Source organism: Abramis brama, assembly GCF_963993115.1.
Source record: "Abramis brama genome assembly, chromosome: 2".
Classification (NCBI taxonomy): Eukaryota; Metazoa; Chordata; class Actinopteri; order Cypriniformes; family Leuciscidae; genus Abramis; species Abramis brama.
In genome coordinates this window covers 14,948,887-14,965,131 of record NC_139964.1, presented here as the reverse complement: position 1 = coordinate 14,965,131, position 16,245 = coordinate 14,948,887, and the positions used below count along the sequence as shown (strand labels likewise).

The window sequence follows — 16,245 nt, the reverse complement described above, 5'->3', positions numbered from 1 at the left end:
GGACGCGAGCTTCCTTTGCCCGGTCAGGGCATTAAGGGCTTATGTGTCTCGCTCGACTGTCTTCAGACAGACGGAGCAGCTCTTTGTTTCGTTCAACGGACGTTCTAAGGGACTAGCTGCGTCGAAACAGAGCCTATCCAGATGGATAGCTGATGCTATAGCGCTGGCTTACACTTCTAAGGGCCTGCAGTGCCCATTAGGTGTCAGAGCGCACTCTTTGTGGGCTTGGTCTAGTGGGATTGCCTTGCAAGATATCTGTATGGCGGCAGGCTGGGCCTCTCTGTCTACATTTATAAGGTTTTATAACCTAGAGGTTCCCGCCTTGTAGGCTAAGCTGCTTTCGGTCTAAAAATCAGTACTGTCTGCCCGAGGCTATCGGCTCAGAAAACTGAAACTGCTCGAGCGCCGCTCGCTGATCAATTAAATAACTCTATGGGCAGTGTGTAAGACCCATAATATTCATCAGACCAGGCCGAGTTTTTCGCCCTGACTGTGTGGGACACTATTGATATAATTTGCTCCTTATAGGATGCTACTTATTACAGGAATGATGCTGTTCCAGCCCCCCTTTCCTGGACTCTCTGCGAGTCCCTGATGATCATGCACTATATGAGCCCCGGGCACTTGCCCTTGGGACTTTGGTGTTGGATCTCAGCATGCACGGCGTTTTACACTGTGTTCCCCTAGCGTAAGATATTACGCAGTACAAGACCTCTCGTAAGAGAACGTACTCGTTTACTAACGTAACCTCGGGTCTCTCTAGAAGAGGGAACGAGTACTGCGTATCTTTGCCGTGCATGCAACACGCTCTGGTTTGCTTCGGCGATGAAAAAACAGATTCTACAGCCTGTCGAGCTATATTTATAGGCCCAAGCTACGGCCGTTTCGGCGGGACGTGATGCAGTGGGCGCGAAGCCCATGCAGTGCTGTGACATTGGATGTGATGTCACAACGAGCCTCTCTTGATAGGCTGCGGCAGTTGCCGCAGGGCAGCCAATGGGCGCGCAAGCTGTCTCGCCTATGTCTGCATGCTGCAGCAATGCGTTTTACATTAATTCAAAATTAAGGATAATATTTGGCTTCAATATCTAGCGGAAAAGAGGTTTTCCCACATTCTCACAATGTTACTGTTATTTGTTATACGTTTTTCGTGAAAAAGTGATGAATCTTTTGATATGAGCTAAAAGAAATGTTCAAGTGTTGGGAAATATATTCTACTGTTAATAAAAGGTTCACTTGAGATGCCTTGTGTTTCTTTGAAATCATTCTGAATTGGCCTACATCAATTTATTACATTAAAAATGCAATGAAACATTGAAATTGTATGTCATACGGTAAAACAAAATATGTCATATGGTAAAGCATTGAATTTTAAAAGAAATAAAAATAAATACTTTGTTTACATGGTTCATGAAAATAATGGAGGAGAGCTAGTATGTATGTATATATATATATATATATATATATATATATATATATATATAACTTCAAGGCATTTTTGACTAATTTCTAGCAAAAAAAAATATAACAAATGTCCATAGATGACATGTTGTAGTCGTTAAAAAACAAAATATCTAGTATTTGTGGTGTAGGTGTTTATATTTTGCTACTTGTTATAGAATACTTACAGATCAACTATTACATTCTTGGTTGTATTTAACTGTGTCATGAATATCAAATTTAATTTATTTCTCAAAATTACTTTGTTTTACCGTATGACATTTTCAAAGACTGTATACAAAGAAACACATTAAAATGTCATATATTGTTATTTTTTATAAAGGGCACTAATAAAAACAAAAAATATACACATAGATTTACTCAAAAAATGCTATATTTAATTTGTCTTTTAATTTTTATTTTTTTACTGTTTTGAAATTCTAAAACGCCACTGACCCATTAATCTGAGATTGTGTATCATATTAATATCCTAACTGCCCAGTTGTGATCATTTTAAAATAGGCAGTTAATTGTAGTTTACTGTTTATTTATTCTCCCTTTTGTTTCATATTTTATATTTTCCATTTAAATTCATATTTGTTTTAATAAACATTGTAATCGTTTACTTGAAGTGATTTCATCAAGTTTTGCTGATTGGTTTGGTTGAAAGTTAACTTGAATATTTCTATTGGGTTAATTCATTCTCATAAAATGCATGGTTAGAGCTAAACAGAGGAAATAGGGTGTTGTGCTAAAGGGTGTTAAGAGAGTTCCCTTATAATTAGTCGAGAGACTGCAAAGTCTGAACCCGAGTACCCGCCCTAAGAGCTCAAGTACGTCACTACTGAGAGGGAAGAGGGTGCTACATTATTATTCCTTTTCTGTTAAAGGGAAGTTTCATATAGCCTACATGTGAATAGATGGGCATTTAAAAAAGTGTAAAAACCATATTGAGAGACATTTGATTTATCATTGGGTAAAAAGAGTCATACTCAACTGCCAAATTCATATTAATCTGTAGATTGACATAAAATTCTAAAAGTACATTAATCTGAGATTGTGTATCATATTAATATCCTAACTGCCCAGTTGTGATCATTTTAAAATAGGCAGTTAATTGTAGTTTACTGTTTATTTATTCTCCCTTTTGTTTCATATTTTATATTTTCCATTTAAATTCATATTTGTTTTAATAAACATTGTAATCGTTAACTTGAAGTGATTTCATCAAGTTTTGCTGATTGGTTTGGTTGAAAGTTAACTTGAATATTTCTATTGGGTTAATTCATTCTCATAAAATGCATGGTTAGAGCTAAACAGAGGAAATAGGGTGTTGTGCTAAAGGGTGTTAAGAGAGTTCCCTTATAATTAGTCGAGAGACTGCAAAGTTTGAACCCGAGTACCCGCCCTAAGAGCTCAAGTACGTCACTACTGAGAGGGAAGAGGGTGCTACATTATTATTCCTTTTCTGTTAAAGGGAAGTTTCATATAGCCTACATGTGAATAGATGGGCATTTAAAAAAAGTGTAAAAACCATATTGAGAGACATTTGATTTATCATTGGGTAAAAAGAGTCATACTCAACTGCCAAATTCATATTCATCTGTAGATTGACATAAAATTCTAAAAGTACATTAATCTGAGATTGTGTATCATATTAATATCCTAACTGCCCAGTTGTGATCATTTTAAAATAGGCAGTTAATTGTAGTTTACTGTTTATTTATTCTCCCTTTTGTTTCATATTTTATATTTTCCATTTAAATTCATATTTGTTTTAATAAACATTGTAATCGTTAACTTGAAGTGATTTCATCAAGTTTTGCTGATTGGTTTGGTTGAAAGTTAACTTGAATATTTCTATTGGGTTAATTCATTCTCATAAAATGCATGGTTAGAGCTAAACAGAGGAAATAGGGTGTTGTGCCAAAGGGTGTTAAGAGAGTTCCCTTATAATTAGTCGAGAGACTGCAAAGTTTGAACCCGAGTACCCGCCCTAAGAGCTCAAGTACGTCACTACTGAGAGGGAAGAGGGTGCTACATTATTATTCCTTTTCTGTTAAAGGGAAGTTTCATATAGCCTACATGTGAATAGATGGGCATTTAAAAAAGTGTAAAAACCATATTGAGAGACATTTGATTTATCATTGGGTAAAAAGAGTCATACTCAACTGCCAAATTCATATTAATCTGTAGATTGACATAAAATTCTAAAAGTACATTAATCTGAGATTGTGTATCATATTAATATCCTAACTGCCCAGTTGTGATCATTTTAAAATAGGCAGTTAATTGTAGTTTACTGTTTATTTATTCTCCCTTTTGTTTCATATTTTATATTTTCCATTTAAATTCATATTTGTTTTAATAAACATTGTAATCGTTTACTTGAAGTGATTTCATCAAGTTTTGCTGATTGGTTTGGTTGAAAGTTAACTTGAATATTTCTATTGGGTTAATTCATTCTCATAAAATGCATGGTTAGAGCTAAACAGAGGAAATAGGGTGTTGTGCTAAAGGGTGTTAAGAGAGTTCCCTTATAATTAGTCGAGAGACTGCAAAGTTTGAACCCGAGTACCCGCCCTAAGAGCTCAAGTACGTCACTACTGAGAGGGAAGAGGGTGCTACAGTTATTTAACAAATCAGTGACCACTGGATTGTGGCAATGGGACGTAACTTCTCCCATGTAGCGTCTGAACCAATCGGACACACACAAGTTATTAATTTATTTAATGAATAATCCAGCAAACTCACTGTGAAACTCTCCCCAAAAACTAACATCCCAAATGAAGCTAACACACTGGCAGGACGCGGTGTCTTGTTACAGGACACACAGAGAGTTTTACGATCCAAAGGAATGTGGCCGCATGTGCAAGAGAGAGACTTTGCTACATTAATCAGAGACGAACTGATCTAGAAATTAACGTGCATCCCAGAAACTGTGTGAATGATTCTGATGTTTTGTGTCCTATTTTGTATACACCATAGTATGTATTTTATTATACAACCAACGGTCAATGTAACCTTACCTCTATCATGTCTCCTATCTAATTAATCCTCATTTAATGATTCACGCTTTGATGTACATCACCTTCTCTTAGAATGCAGTGTGGATTTGTTATATCTATCTGAGTATTAATGAACAGAAAAGAGGTAAGACAGATTTGAGAAAGCGTCATAAATCTTCCCCACAAGAGGAAACTCCTGCCAGACAGTCCACCCTTCTCATTGGTCCAGCAAACCCAGAGAGGGGTGGCCATTCTCAGGCTTTATTAGAGACAGACCACAGTGACCGCCTCTCTCTCTTAGCTCGTCTCATCCGGCTACAACACTGCTTCTGCTGATACCGGGGGGAACCCTTTCCCCCACTGGAGCCCAGGGCCCTAGGCCCAGCAGGCCGGAGCACCGCCTGCCATGTTTTCGAACTACCAAAGGGAGACAGAAGGCTGTGTCTCCAATCCAGCAAACTGCAACTTTACCATCAGTGAATGGACAACAATCAATTCCGGGCCTTCTCGGCACTTCAGGATGCCGTGCTGTCCAGCGTGCCCTCAGCAGGCCAGGGCCGCAGGCTTCGACTCACATATAGCCATGGGCTTCTGCCCGCTCCACGTGGGAGAACATAGCCTGTTCTGTTCGCGCCGATTGGGGTGCAGACCGTGACTTCATCACCTGTTCCTGGACGTCGGGGATGAACGGAGTCCTCCTCCTCGAAGCAGCCTGGTATCGGCGGCCCGACTGGAGAAACCAGGAATCCAGCTTACTCTTGGTAGGCTCATCCGGAGTATTCCATGTCAAGTCCAGTTTCTTGGCAGCCTTGCTGTCAAGCTCGCGTCCGCGAAAAAGACCGGTGAACGTTGCGACGGCAGAGGGCGATGGCAGAGGGCCATGCTCTAAGTGCTGTACATGCTAAGGAATAATTATTTTTCAGTGACCATGAAAGATAAACTTTTCTTAGAATAAATGAATAATCAGAGTTCGTTGGAACTGATTAATTGATTGTAATATTAATTTGGCTTACCTCAAAGTTAATCTAATTAACTCACCCAAATATTAATAATTAATCATAATTGGTAATTATGGATTATTATTAAAATTTCCCCTTTGAGCTAATATTGTTACAGTTTGGTGGAGAATGCGGGCATCGTATTAAACATTGTATGCAAGCAGACAGTAATCAATCATGTTGTCCCATAAGTTTTATTAACATTGTCTACATGCACGTACAAGTTTCTGATAAAATCAGCAAAACTATAGCTCGAATATGCCTTCCTACGAATGGCAGAAAGTTTCTCAATGCTATAAGGCATGTTTAAATCGTACGATAAGAAACTTCTGATTTTAGCGAAGCAATTCTAATTTCAGTTTTAAATCGAGCGTAAGCCTTCTCTGACGAAGAAATCTCATATTAGCTGCGCGTATAAATGGTACCAGAACTTTAAATCGTACGATAAGAAATTCCTGATATTAGCGAAGCAATCCTAATTTCAGTTCAAAATCGAGCGTAAGCCTTCTCTGACGAAGAAATCTCAGATTAGCCGCATGTATAGATGGTACCAGAACAAATTAATCTGATCATTGGGCGAAGAAATCCCTATTTTCAGCTTTTTTGAAGGTGATTGAGCGATGCTCCTCAATCACCGATTAAGGCCTTATTATTATTCGTTACGTCATTGTATTCATATTAAACCGCTGAACCGCACATATGAAACAATCACGTCGAATTAGTGGTATAAATGCTAGCCTAGCTAACTAGTAATTTGCCATTGTTGCCTTTGGCTTGCTCAGTTGGGGATATTTTGGGGATATTTAATTTTATTCTATCAATCAATAAATTCCACTAGAAACAAACTTTGTTGTATTATTTTATTTTAATACTGTGAAGCTGCTTTGATACAATCTGTATTGTGAAAAGCGCTATACAAATATACTTGATTTGATTTGATTTGATTTGATTGTCTGTAAAGGGACTGTGCTGTTTTTATTTATGAAAGAGTTGCATCACTAGCATGCAACTTCATGTGTTTAAACTGGAGTTCTCATTGCAAACCTTCATCGCAACCCGAACGCTGCTCCTTTCGATTTGTGTTGTTGGTTGGCATGGGTCTCTTAGCAACACATGACACCGGGAAGTGCAGGCAGGCACTTTGACAATCTGATAACAGCACAAAACCTCACAGACCCTTGTGTAAAGCTTGCTCCCGAGCAACCCTACACACATACAAGTTAAAGCCCTATATCTCGACGGATAGCTTTTAGCGCCGGCTAAAACTTAGACATGTGTGAATGTAAAGTGTAACCTTCAAACTAAAGATTAAAGACTTTGGGCCTTGGCCCTTGAAACAAAGGGATAGTGATTTGAACACGAGTAACAAGAATCAAAGCTCCTCGATGCTTTGAATCAAAGGAGTCAATTGCGTCACAAATGATTCTTTGTTTTGAAGCGCCCTCGTTGGTGACCCCTGCTGGTCAGAACAGTGTAAGTGTAGAGAAAATTCAACTCGAAACACTTTTCACAAACCAATCGCAAAGGTTTGATCAAAGGTGTAAGCATGTAATAGCAATGCACAAACTATTTAATACTGTTTAATATGAGGTGTCTTTCAAGGCACGATATCTTAGTAAACTGTAGGGCTCGTTTTATGAAAGCTTTGTCAATTAGACCAATAAGAGACTGTTAAGTTCGCCTCTTCCTTTTATCAAATGCGTCATTAAATGTGTACGAATCTATAAAAGTGATACAAGATCACATAGAAATCAAATACACACTGGTTCACGAACCGTTGAAATTTAGAATAATTTCGAAACAGCTATGACGCGCAACGAAGCCCGTTTACTGAAATCCTGTGACTTTAGCAGTCTGATACACGATCAGAATCACTGATTTGAGACAAATGATTCACACTGGTTTCAGAGCTTCATGGAGCATGTCTCAGAGGCGGTTTAAACTACTCTGTCCTCTCTCTCTCTCTCTCTCTGTCTCTCTCTGTCTCTCTCTCTCTCTCTCTCTCTCTCTCTCTCTCTCTCGACCCCCTCCCTTTTGGTTTCAATTTTAGTTGAAACACAGATACCTTGGTTTTTATTTGTGTTTCATTTATTTCGACATAAGTCTACCTCTATTTTAGTTTGTGTATTTACACCTGTTGAGCCTGAATATTCCTATTCAGTTAAGTTGAATTTAATTAAATTTGGAATTTAATTAAATCAATTTGCTTATTCAATTTCCCTTTTAGTTACCAGGGCTATGAGGACACTCCCTGTTTACTCTTTATTTTGAGCTAAATAAAGTTTAACTAAATTTGAAATTTAACTAAATCAATTGTTTCCCTTTCCTTTAGTGTTTTTTTTTTTTTAAGCTATGAGGACATTCTACCTTTACTTATACCTTATCTTAGTTATTTACGATCAACATCTTCCCTCTCTCTATAGGATTACAGTAGCTCTAGCAACTGTTGTTTCCGTAACTACCCAGGTCATTAGTATTCTAATACCTGTCTGTGCTTTACCCCTCCTCACTCCTTAGCACCAAGCTATAAGTACATAAAGTACGGTAGACAGAACGGGAGACACTTCCCGCTGTTCTTCTTCTTTTGACCTTGATGTTTGATGTGTCCCTGCTAGCTTCGTCTAACAGAAGCTTAACCCATACGTGACACCTGTTTACCTATGTCTCCTAGCTAAACTTAAATAGGTAAAACACTCCTTCCTTCCCTTTCCTTTCCTTTCTGATTTCTAATATTTCTATTTTGGTTTTGCTCTATTTGTTAGTCTCGTAGTATAACATGTGAAAATAACCATCAGTTTTTGAGTAATAGTTTTATGACATGTAGTCCAGTCATCAGTCAACGCTGCTTAAAGCACGTCAACTAAGATACTCAAACCCCCTTTTGTTGTGTGCTCACCAACACTAATTTTAATGGCCCACATAGCTGTTCTCCCACAGAGCTTACCACCTCTGTAGAAACTTGCATTTGCCTTTGCCACTCCTCTCGTGTTCCCACAAGTATGCCAGTAGGCCTCAAACATCCAGCTCTACCACCCACCAGGACCACCTGGAGACCCGGCAGAGCAGCGTCCTCGACATCCTCCAGCCTGAAGCAGACAACGACCTGCCGAGGCAGAGAAGGGAACCGTTGGACGACAACGAAAGCGGACGTTGGACACCCAGCCTGAGACACCAAGAGCTGACCAGCATCATCTTCTCCTTGGCCACGCTCCCGCAGGCCTCAAACAGGAGGTAAATGAACTAACGCTGCCAGCCACAGAATTCCAAGAGAGACGCTAAAGCCATCAGTGTCCAGCCAGAGCTGAAGTCCAAACACTGACTCAGCAATGCTGTAACATCATAGACAAACACAAGGGGGGTCCTGAACAGAACTGCAACAGTCCAACCACCTGCAAATGGACCCCACAAGAAGATGTATCCTGCTAAACTTGCATTCAGCAGGGAAACCTCCCCCAGCCAAGCACAGAGTTACCAAGGGGGGAAACAAACCCCTCTGCTTAACACGTCAACGGACGGTTTCCTGGAAGCTTCTGAAGCCGCAGAAGGAAAAGGATTGATTCAGACGAATCCTGAAACAACACGTGTAGTGACAACTCAAAGACCAAAACGTCCACGCCTACCTACGAGACATTGACGTTCACCTGCAGTCTTTGATGAGTGTGCACCATCAAGATAGACTATCTGATCTGGGTCACAACCAGCCCAGAGTGGCACTGCGTTTTGGCTTTGGCTGTGGCACTACCAGCAGCTGGAACAAGCCATCATAAAGTATTCTTTTTTTTTTTTTTTTTGCCTGGTTTGCTGCATATGATCACACCCACTACACAAGATGGAGTGCTGTATTCATAGCAGACATGGAACATCTGGCACAGACGGCACCACAGGTCTACCAGGTCTACCTTCTTAGATGGTGATTTTGTAGCCAAAGACAGCTTCAACAAGGTGCCATTTGATCTTTGCCTTGAGCACATCAACAAAACCGGAAAGGTTGCTGGAGGATTGGTAGGCATCACTCGAAATAAGACTGCTAGAAACCGTTGGTCCATCACCTACAATGAACGTGCATCTTTAGCACAGGACACTAGATCCCTGTTTGGACTGACACATGATGGAGAAGATGATGAAGACAACCACAAAGACTGCCTTCCATCAAGACTCAGAAGGGATAATGATGATGTCATTCAACTTGTAGACCAATTCCAGAGATACCATGTCTTCCAACTGGAGAATATCTATGAGTTGGTGTCTGTGACAACCGGTGATGTTGCTTCAGAAGATATACTGAATGACCTAACAAATGCTGCAGAGTCTGGGAAACAAATGGTAACTGAGCTGGTGAAAAAAAGAATGAGCACAATGAACACAAACTTCCATAACAACCTCACTAAAAGAAAACTCAAAACATTCTCAAATCTTTACAGAACAGACAGCAAACTTGGAAAACTCAAATCCAAGTGTGTGAAGCCTGACAGGGATATTTTCCCTGTCAGGAAAAAGGATGGCGTGGAAAGTGTTCCAGCAGTGCCCTCATCTTCTCCACAACTTTGGTGAGGATGAAGTACTAAGTCCAGCTATTCTATCCTCAGCAGAACAGTTTGTCTGCAAACTGTATGATCCAAAAACGACCAGCACTTCATTCCATGATGTTCGCTGTGCCCTGTTTCGGAAAGTGAAAGCCAATGTGGATACTTTACCACCAACTCAGCATGCCTTGTCTCTGCACCTCATGAGGGCCCACTATCAAACAAAGGTTTGGAAACAGTCACTAGTGACCCATCCACAGTTGCCCTCACCAACCAGTTGTGGTTGGCACATGAAGGTGTAAGGACCATCCATTGGCCCAACGACGGAATCCAACGGCCTGGTGAAGGTTTAAAGCGTGCATGTCTTTTCAGCGCTCCAGTGAAGTTCACTTAATTTATTGGAATTTAGTTTTAGTATTACTTTAGCTCTATGCGTAATCTGACTCCAATTTCAAACGATAATCAAATTTAGATTGTGTTTCTGATTAGAAAATAATCATAAATATTGATTATGAATTAATTTAGATCTTTAATTATTCTGGGCATCTCATAATTTCAAATATTCGTTCATTACGGACCTAGTGTCACTTTGAGACGTCACGTCGCGAAGGTGCGCCCACGATCACAAACTAGCCAGTCCTGAAATAGTCAGAGGGTGCAGTGCAAGTATTTTACCCTATGCAGCCGCTCACTGCAGACCCATAGGTGTAATTTTTTATAATATTTGCAGCGTACAACATGCTAAGTCAGGAGATAGTCAGAAATCAGAAGGTCTTCCTAAGATGTGCCCCATGCTCCATTCAAAGTGCCTTCAGTTTGATCTATCCTGGACAAAGATTTGCGGAAACACCAGACTACACATTAATCTACTAAAATGAATGATTTCTAAAACTTCAGAATAAATCAAGATGTAACATTTATTTGTCAGGTAAATATGTATCATGCCAATTACAGAAGTAAATGATTAAAAGCCAATTCAGAAAATACATGACATAATTTACTCAAAGATGACTCTAAAGTAAGTAATGTTTTCCTGACAGAGACACACAGTGGTGTGTGAGTGCTTTCCAACAGGACATGACTGAGCACATGGACATGGTCTGTTGGCTGCCAACCTGAGTGCCACTGCTTTGATGGGGAAAAACATACCTTTGCCATAAGACTATTACATAGTTATTACTACTAACTAGTTACTAACCCCTAACCCTAAAGAAGTGAGAGAGCAGTTTTGTTAGGATGGAATTAATAACTATAGTGATATGTCAATTAAATATAATTTGTGTTACAACCTGGTACACTAATTAAGTCAAATAGCACCATAGACCACCATCTACAGTTCTAAATTTGCGCCTCGACATTAAAGTATTATAACTTGTGCAGCATTGCACTGTCTCTCCCTACAAGCTTTAACAATAAACAATATATGAAGGCAAAGCCAACAAAGTGGGGTATAAAACTTTTTGTGATGGCAGATGTCAACGGTTACACCATTGACTTCAAAATTTACACCGGTAAGTCGAAATTTTCATCTGGGAAAGGCCTGTCTTTTGATGTTGTTGCATCACTGGTAAACCGAGACTACCTGGGATCAGGCTATATCGTTTACTGCGACAATTTCTACACAAGCCCTCTCCTCTTTCGACACCTGCACCAGCAGGGATTAGGTGCATGTGGGACATATCGAGAAGGAAGAGTTGGTGTTCCTTTCACCAAACAAAATGCCTTGAACAAAAGGTCACCAAAAGGCTGCATTCGCTGGATCAGAGATGATGACCTTTTGTTTGTGAAGTGGATGGACACAAGAGAGGTGTCCATGTGCACAACTGTCCACACAGTGTACAGTGGGGAGACAGTGCTGAGGTGGCAGACAACAGAGGATGGGCAAAAACAGAGGGTCCCTGTTCCCAGGCCAACAGCAGTTCAACAGTACAATAAGTACATGGGGGGAGTTGACACCTCTGACCAGATGCTGGGAACACAGTCTGTGCACCGTAAAACACGGAAGTGGTACATGACAATTTTTCAGCACTTCCTGGATATTGCAGCGACCAACAGCTTCATTTTACACAAGGAGCTGTGTGCCATTTCCCAGGACAAGCCCATGACACGGCAAAACTTTCAGGAGCTTCTGGCTGCTCAGCTCATAGGCGTTCCCCTAGATGGCAGCCCCAAAGAGAGATGCGATCATCTGCCTGTTCCTGTGCGTGACATTCAGGACCAATCACAGAGGGCCAGCATGGGTCGGCGTCGTTGCATACGATGCAGAAAGAGCACCCCATGGAAGTGCCAGGAGTGTGATGTGGGCCTATGCTTGCAGCTTGAAAGGAACTGCTTTAGAGAGCACCACATTTGAATGCCTGAGTGAAGGATCAAAAACGCCTGGAGAACTGGGGTAACGAAAAAGGCTCCTGAGTGAAAACTCTGCAACCCAGTGTCACAAAAAAACTTGTACATATGTATTATAGTTTATTCTTCAAGTTTAACATGTTAGATTCTTTCGTTCAGGGTTCTTCTGATTTTTCCTAAATAAAAAACAGTAACATGTATTCCCGTTTTTTAAAAAAATTGTGTATTTAAACTATTTTCAAACTCACCACACACAGTAAGGGGCAATAACTGTAATTTATTGAAAGCCAGATGTTTTCTGAAAAAAAGGACACCTTGCATTTGAGGATAGCACATTGTCTTATAATTCTACAGTCAAAAAAACAAAATATGTGAAAACGCCCTTTTTTAGCTTCAGGTTCTAAAGGGTTAAACTTGGCTTGACTCATTCCCATAGATAAGGACACTGATTGATAGAGGTTTTGGGGTACTAGGTTATGTTTCCAAGCTGATATTCACTTTGAAAACTGGTTCTCTTTAGGCGGAGATTGTTTTTCTTCATGTTCTAGTTCTGTTGTCTCTTACACTGTACAATAAATGTTCATTCTGACACTTCAGCAGACATCCCATGAGTGCTGGCTTTCATTTGATACCATATTTATGAATATGGTCCTTGTGGTTGTGGAGATATTCAACATTTACTGTTGGCATGTCGTGTTGAGCAGGAAACCAAAAAATTGGCCTGAAATTGCTTGTACAAGTCACACACACAAAAAAAACAGCTTGACAACCACCCTAATATCTTACCTATGGGTGTCTTCTAACTAAAAAAATAGGGGGACTGCTTGTACCAAAACATGTCCGCAAAAGTCTTAACGGAAGCCCTTTTCAGAATTGGCCCCCTGACTATTTTATAGTCACTGCAACACTTCAACAAGCAAATTAGGATCAACAGTAATAAATTGTTCATACACAAATGCTACAAAGAATGTTCGAGGATATTTACCAAATTAAGTAATAAACTTAAGGAAGAAGGAAGATATACTATAGACCAGCATATAGAGTATAATAGACCAGTAGTGTTTGAGATTAATTAATGAGGAATGTCAGTGTTTACTTGGAAACAAGTCACTGAAGTTTTAAATTGTGGTTGAATAAACGGTATTCAAGGGTCTTACTTGCTTCAGGCTGAGTATCCCTGGTCTCAGTGGTCTGTGTTTCACTGGTGCCTGGAATGCTATATGTGGCCCCTTCACCTGCAACAGCCAGATCAGTGGTGTTAAATTAAATTAGTGAAAATTACTAAAACTGTGGTTGTAATTAGATTCATAGGGATGGGATGTTATTGTGATTTCCATGTGTTTTCATTATCTTCTAGTACATATTGTCAGATGGTTGTAAGCTTAAATTAGTTATTCAAATGACTAACTTCCTTCAGGCTTCGTGTCCCTGGTCTCAGTCGTCTGTCTTTCACTGGTGCCCTGAGTGCTTGATGTGGTCCTGGGTGTCCCTTCACCTGTATACAAGCATATTGTATAGCCAGACAAGCAGTGAGTGAAATGATGAATGTGGTTGAACATCTTTAAAGGCCGCACCCGACCTGACCCGCTTAAAATAGAACCGACACCCGACCCGCACACGAAATAAAATCACAATCACATTATAGACACAATAACAATTATTGCCAGGTCATACAGAAGTTATAACCACAATTAACACAAGGACAACTTCAGCCGAAGCTGTCAAAAGGCCGGTACATGAAGAACATGGCTAACGTTACCACAAAACTGAGTAACCTAACAGACGCGGCTACAGCACTATATCTGCCACGCAGTTTCGTCTACCCTACATCAGACAATTTTGGGTTCAAACACGCCTTGCACCTCACACATACTTAACAGTGTTACATTTGAAAAATACTGTTCGATAGAACTGCTTGGTTTGTTACCAGTTATCTGCGTGCTTCCTCGCCGATGAAGTTCCACATTTGCAGCTGTAATCCAACACGAAAATGCATGCAGCAAAGCCTTTCATTGTTTTCTTCAGATAACTCCAAATTTCTCCCACACACTGGACTTGACTTTTGATGATGTATTGTCGTCAACTTTACAATCTCCACTAGCTATTCTTTTCTTCAACTCCTCAGCATCCATCTCGACGACTGCAGTGCAACCAGATCGCGCGCGCGGTTATGAGGAATTTTTAAAATTGAAAGTAGGTAACGTTATAGATTCCTAGGAGGGTGTGGTGCGTGGGCACAAATAAACTGATGTGGATTTTAAAGTATTTTATCAACTTGAAATACAGGCATATTTTTGTAGATGTGTTCCTAAAAATATGCATACGTTTGCACCCGTATCCGACACACAAAATTTCCGGGTCACCCGTCGGGTACCCAAACCCGTGCAGGACTCTAGTCGGGACGTCATCTTGTACTGTAGATGGCGGTAATACTCCCAAGGAGTGAGCAGCCAGTAACAAGTAGTAGAAGAAGAAGAACGCCGTAATCTCAGTTCTCGCACATGCGTCCTGGTGCTCCCATGAACTCTCGTCAGAGGCCCACATTGAAGAACACTAATAGTTGGATAAAGTCGTTATTTTTGTTGTTTTTCCACACAAAAAGTTTTGTCGTCGCATGATAAACTTAATGTAGAGCCACTGTAGTCAATGGACTATTTTAACGATGTTTTTAACAACTATTCTGGGCCGGCGAGTTTGGGTCCCTCTGAAAGCCTATGGAGGAGTGAGAAAGCTGCCAGATTTCATCAAAAATATCTTAATTTGTGATCCGAAGCAGAGTATGTGAGCGGAGCTCTGGGTGTACAATTTTCCGCTCCTCGCTCACTCCCCACTCCGCCCTTAATACGTCTCGCTCCGTTTTCGCTCCACGGTAAATTTTTATTCTTTTTTTTTTTTAAATAACACTAACCTCTGATCAGAAGATGCATGTACTGTAAAATGAATACGGAGTACTAAGAGAAGAACATCCACGTACTTTATTGGAATTTTGAACAGCCCTAAACCAATAAATTAGGCTATCCTTTAGCTCACTTTAAAACAAAGCAAAATAGGAATCACAAGGAATCTTTTGACATTGTAATCACCTCCCCGCACTCGCGTTCTCCTTTGTCATCACTACCTTTTACAATACATTTATATTGTTTCCCCTTCTTCACGGTAATATTTCGGAAACGATCTGAAGAGAAAACGCAAAAGTAATAACTTTTATTCTGCGTTTAGACGACCATTATGGGAGGGAAATCTGCGTGCATATGGTGACGCAAAAGTGTGTGAAATTCAATGTAGCCTAGTATGCACTCAGTGGCAATGTGAAGCACTGATCGGTGCCGTCACTGTCTAGCCCGTTTAGACGGAAACACGACGGTGGAGTGTTTTTAAGATTTCCACTCTGGAGGGTGGTTTCACTTTTTCTGCGTTTTTAAGCCCCAAAAACGCCGTCGCCGTCTAAACAAAAGGCACATCTGATAAAATATTTTTACGTTTTCACCCGCGAGCGTTCTCGTGTAAACAGGCAGGGCCTTATAAAATCGTCCATCATATAATAGAGTTGCACAGGTAGAAATCACGAGGGGGTCGGTAAAATATCATTAAAAGCATGTGTAAAATTAATTACATGATATATACGTTATATAAATGTTTGTGAAAGTACTAGTAAAACAATAAAAATGCAAACAAGTGCAAAATATGATTAGAAACATTTTGAGTCCCCCTCCGTTGCCTCATAGTGGTTTGGTCCTGAGCGATACTGGAGCGTTTTTGGAGCGAGAGAAAATCACAACGCTCCGACATTAAAAAAATCCGCTCCTCGCTTCTGGCAAAATCACACAACTCCGCTCCCACTCCGCACCGCTCACATACTCTGATCCGAAGATGGACGAAAGACTTGCATGGTTGGAACAACATGAGGGTGAGTAATTACTGACAGAATTT

The 16,245-nt window shown here is 40.2% G+C and overlaps 1 protein-coding gene across 4 annotated transcripts in view; it reads right to left on the bottom strand.

Annotated features, from left to right (window-relative positions):
* Nucleotides 1–16,245, bottom strand: part of LOC311077766 (hemicentin-1-like) — a 68,022-nt gene that overhangs the window by 25,496 nt on the left and 26,281 nt on the right. For all 4 annotated transcript variants that reach the window (XM_084106378.1, XM_084106380.1, XM_084106377.1 and 1 more), the window contains 2 exons: nt 13,724–13,810; nt 13,473–13,550 (listed from right to left, as the gene is read on the bottom strand). In XM_084106378.1, the coding sequence (XP_083962504.1) occupies nt 13,473–13,550; nt 13,724–13,810 (165 nt within the window). The remainder of the gene's footprint in view (nt 1–13,472; nt 13,551–13,723; nt 13,811–16,245) is intronic.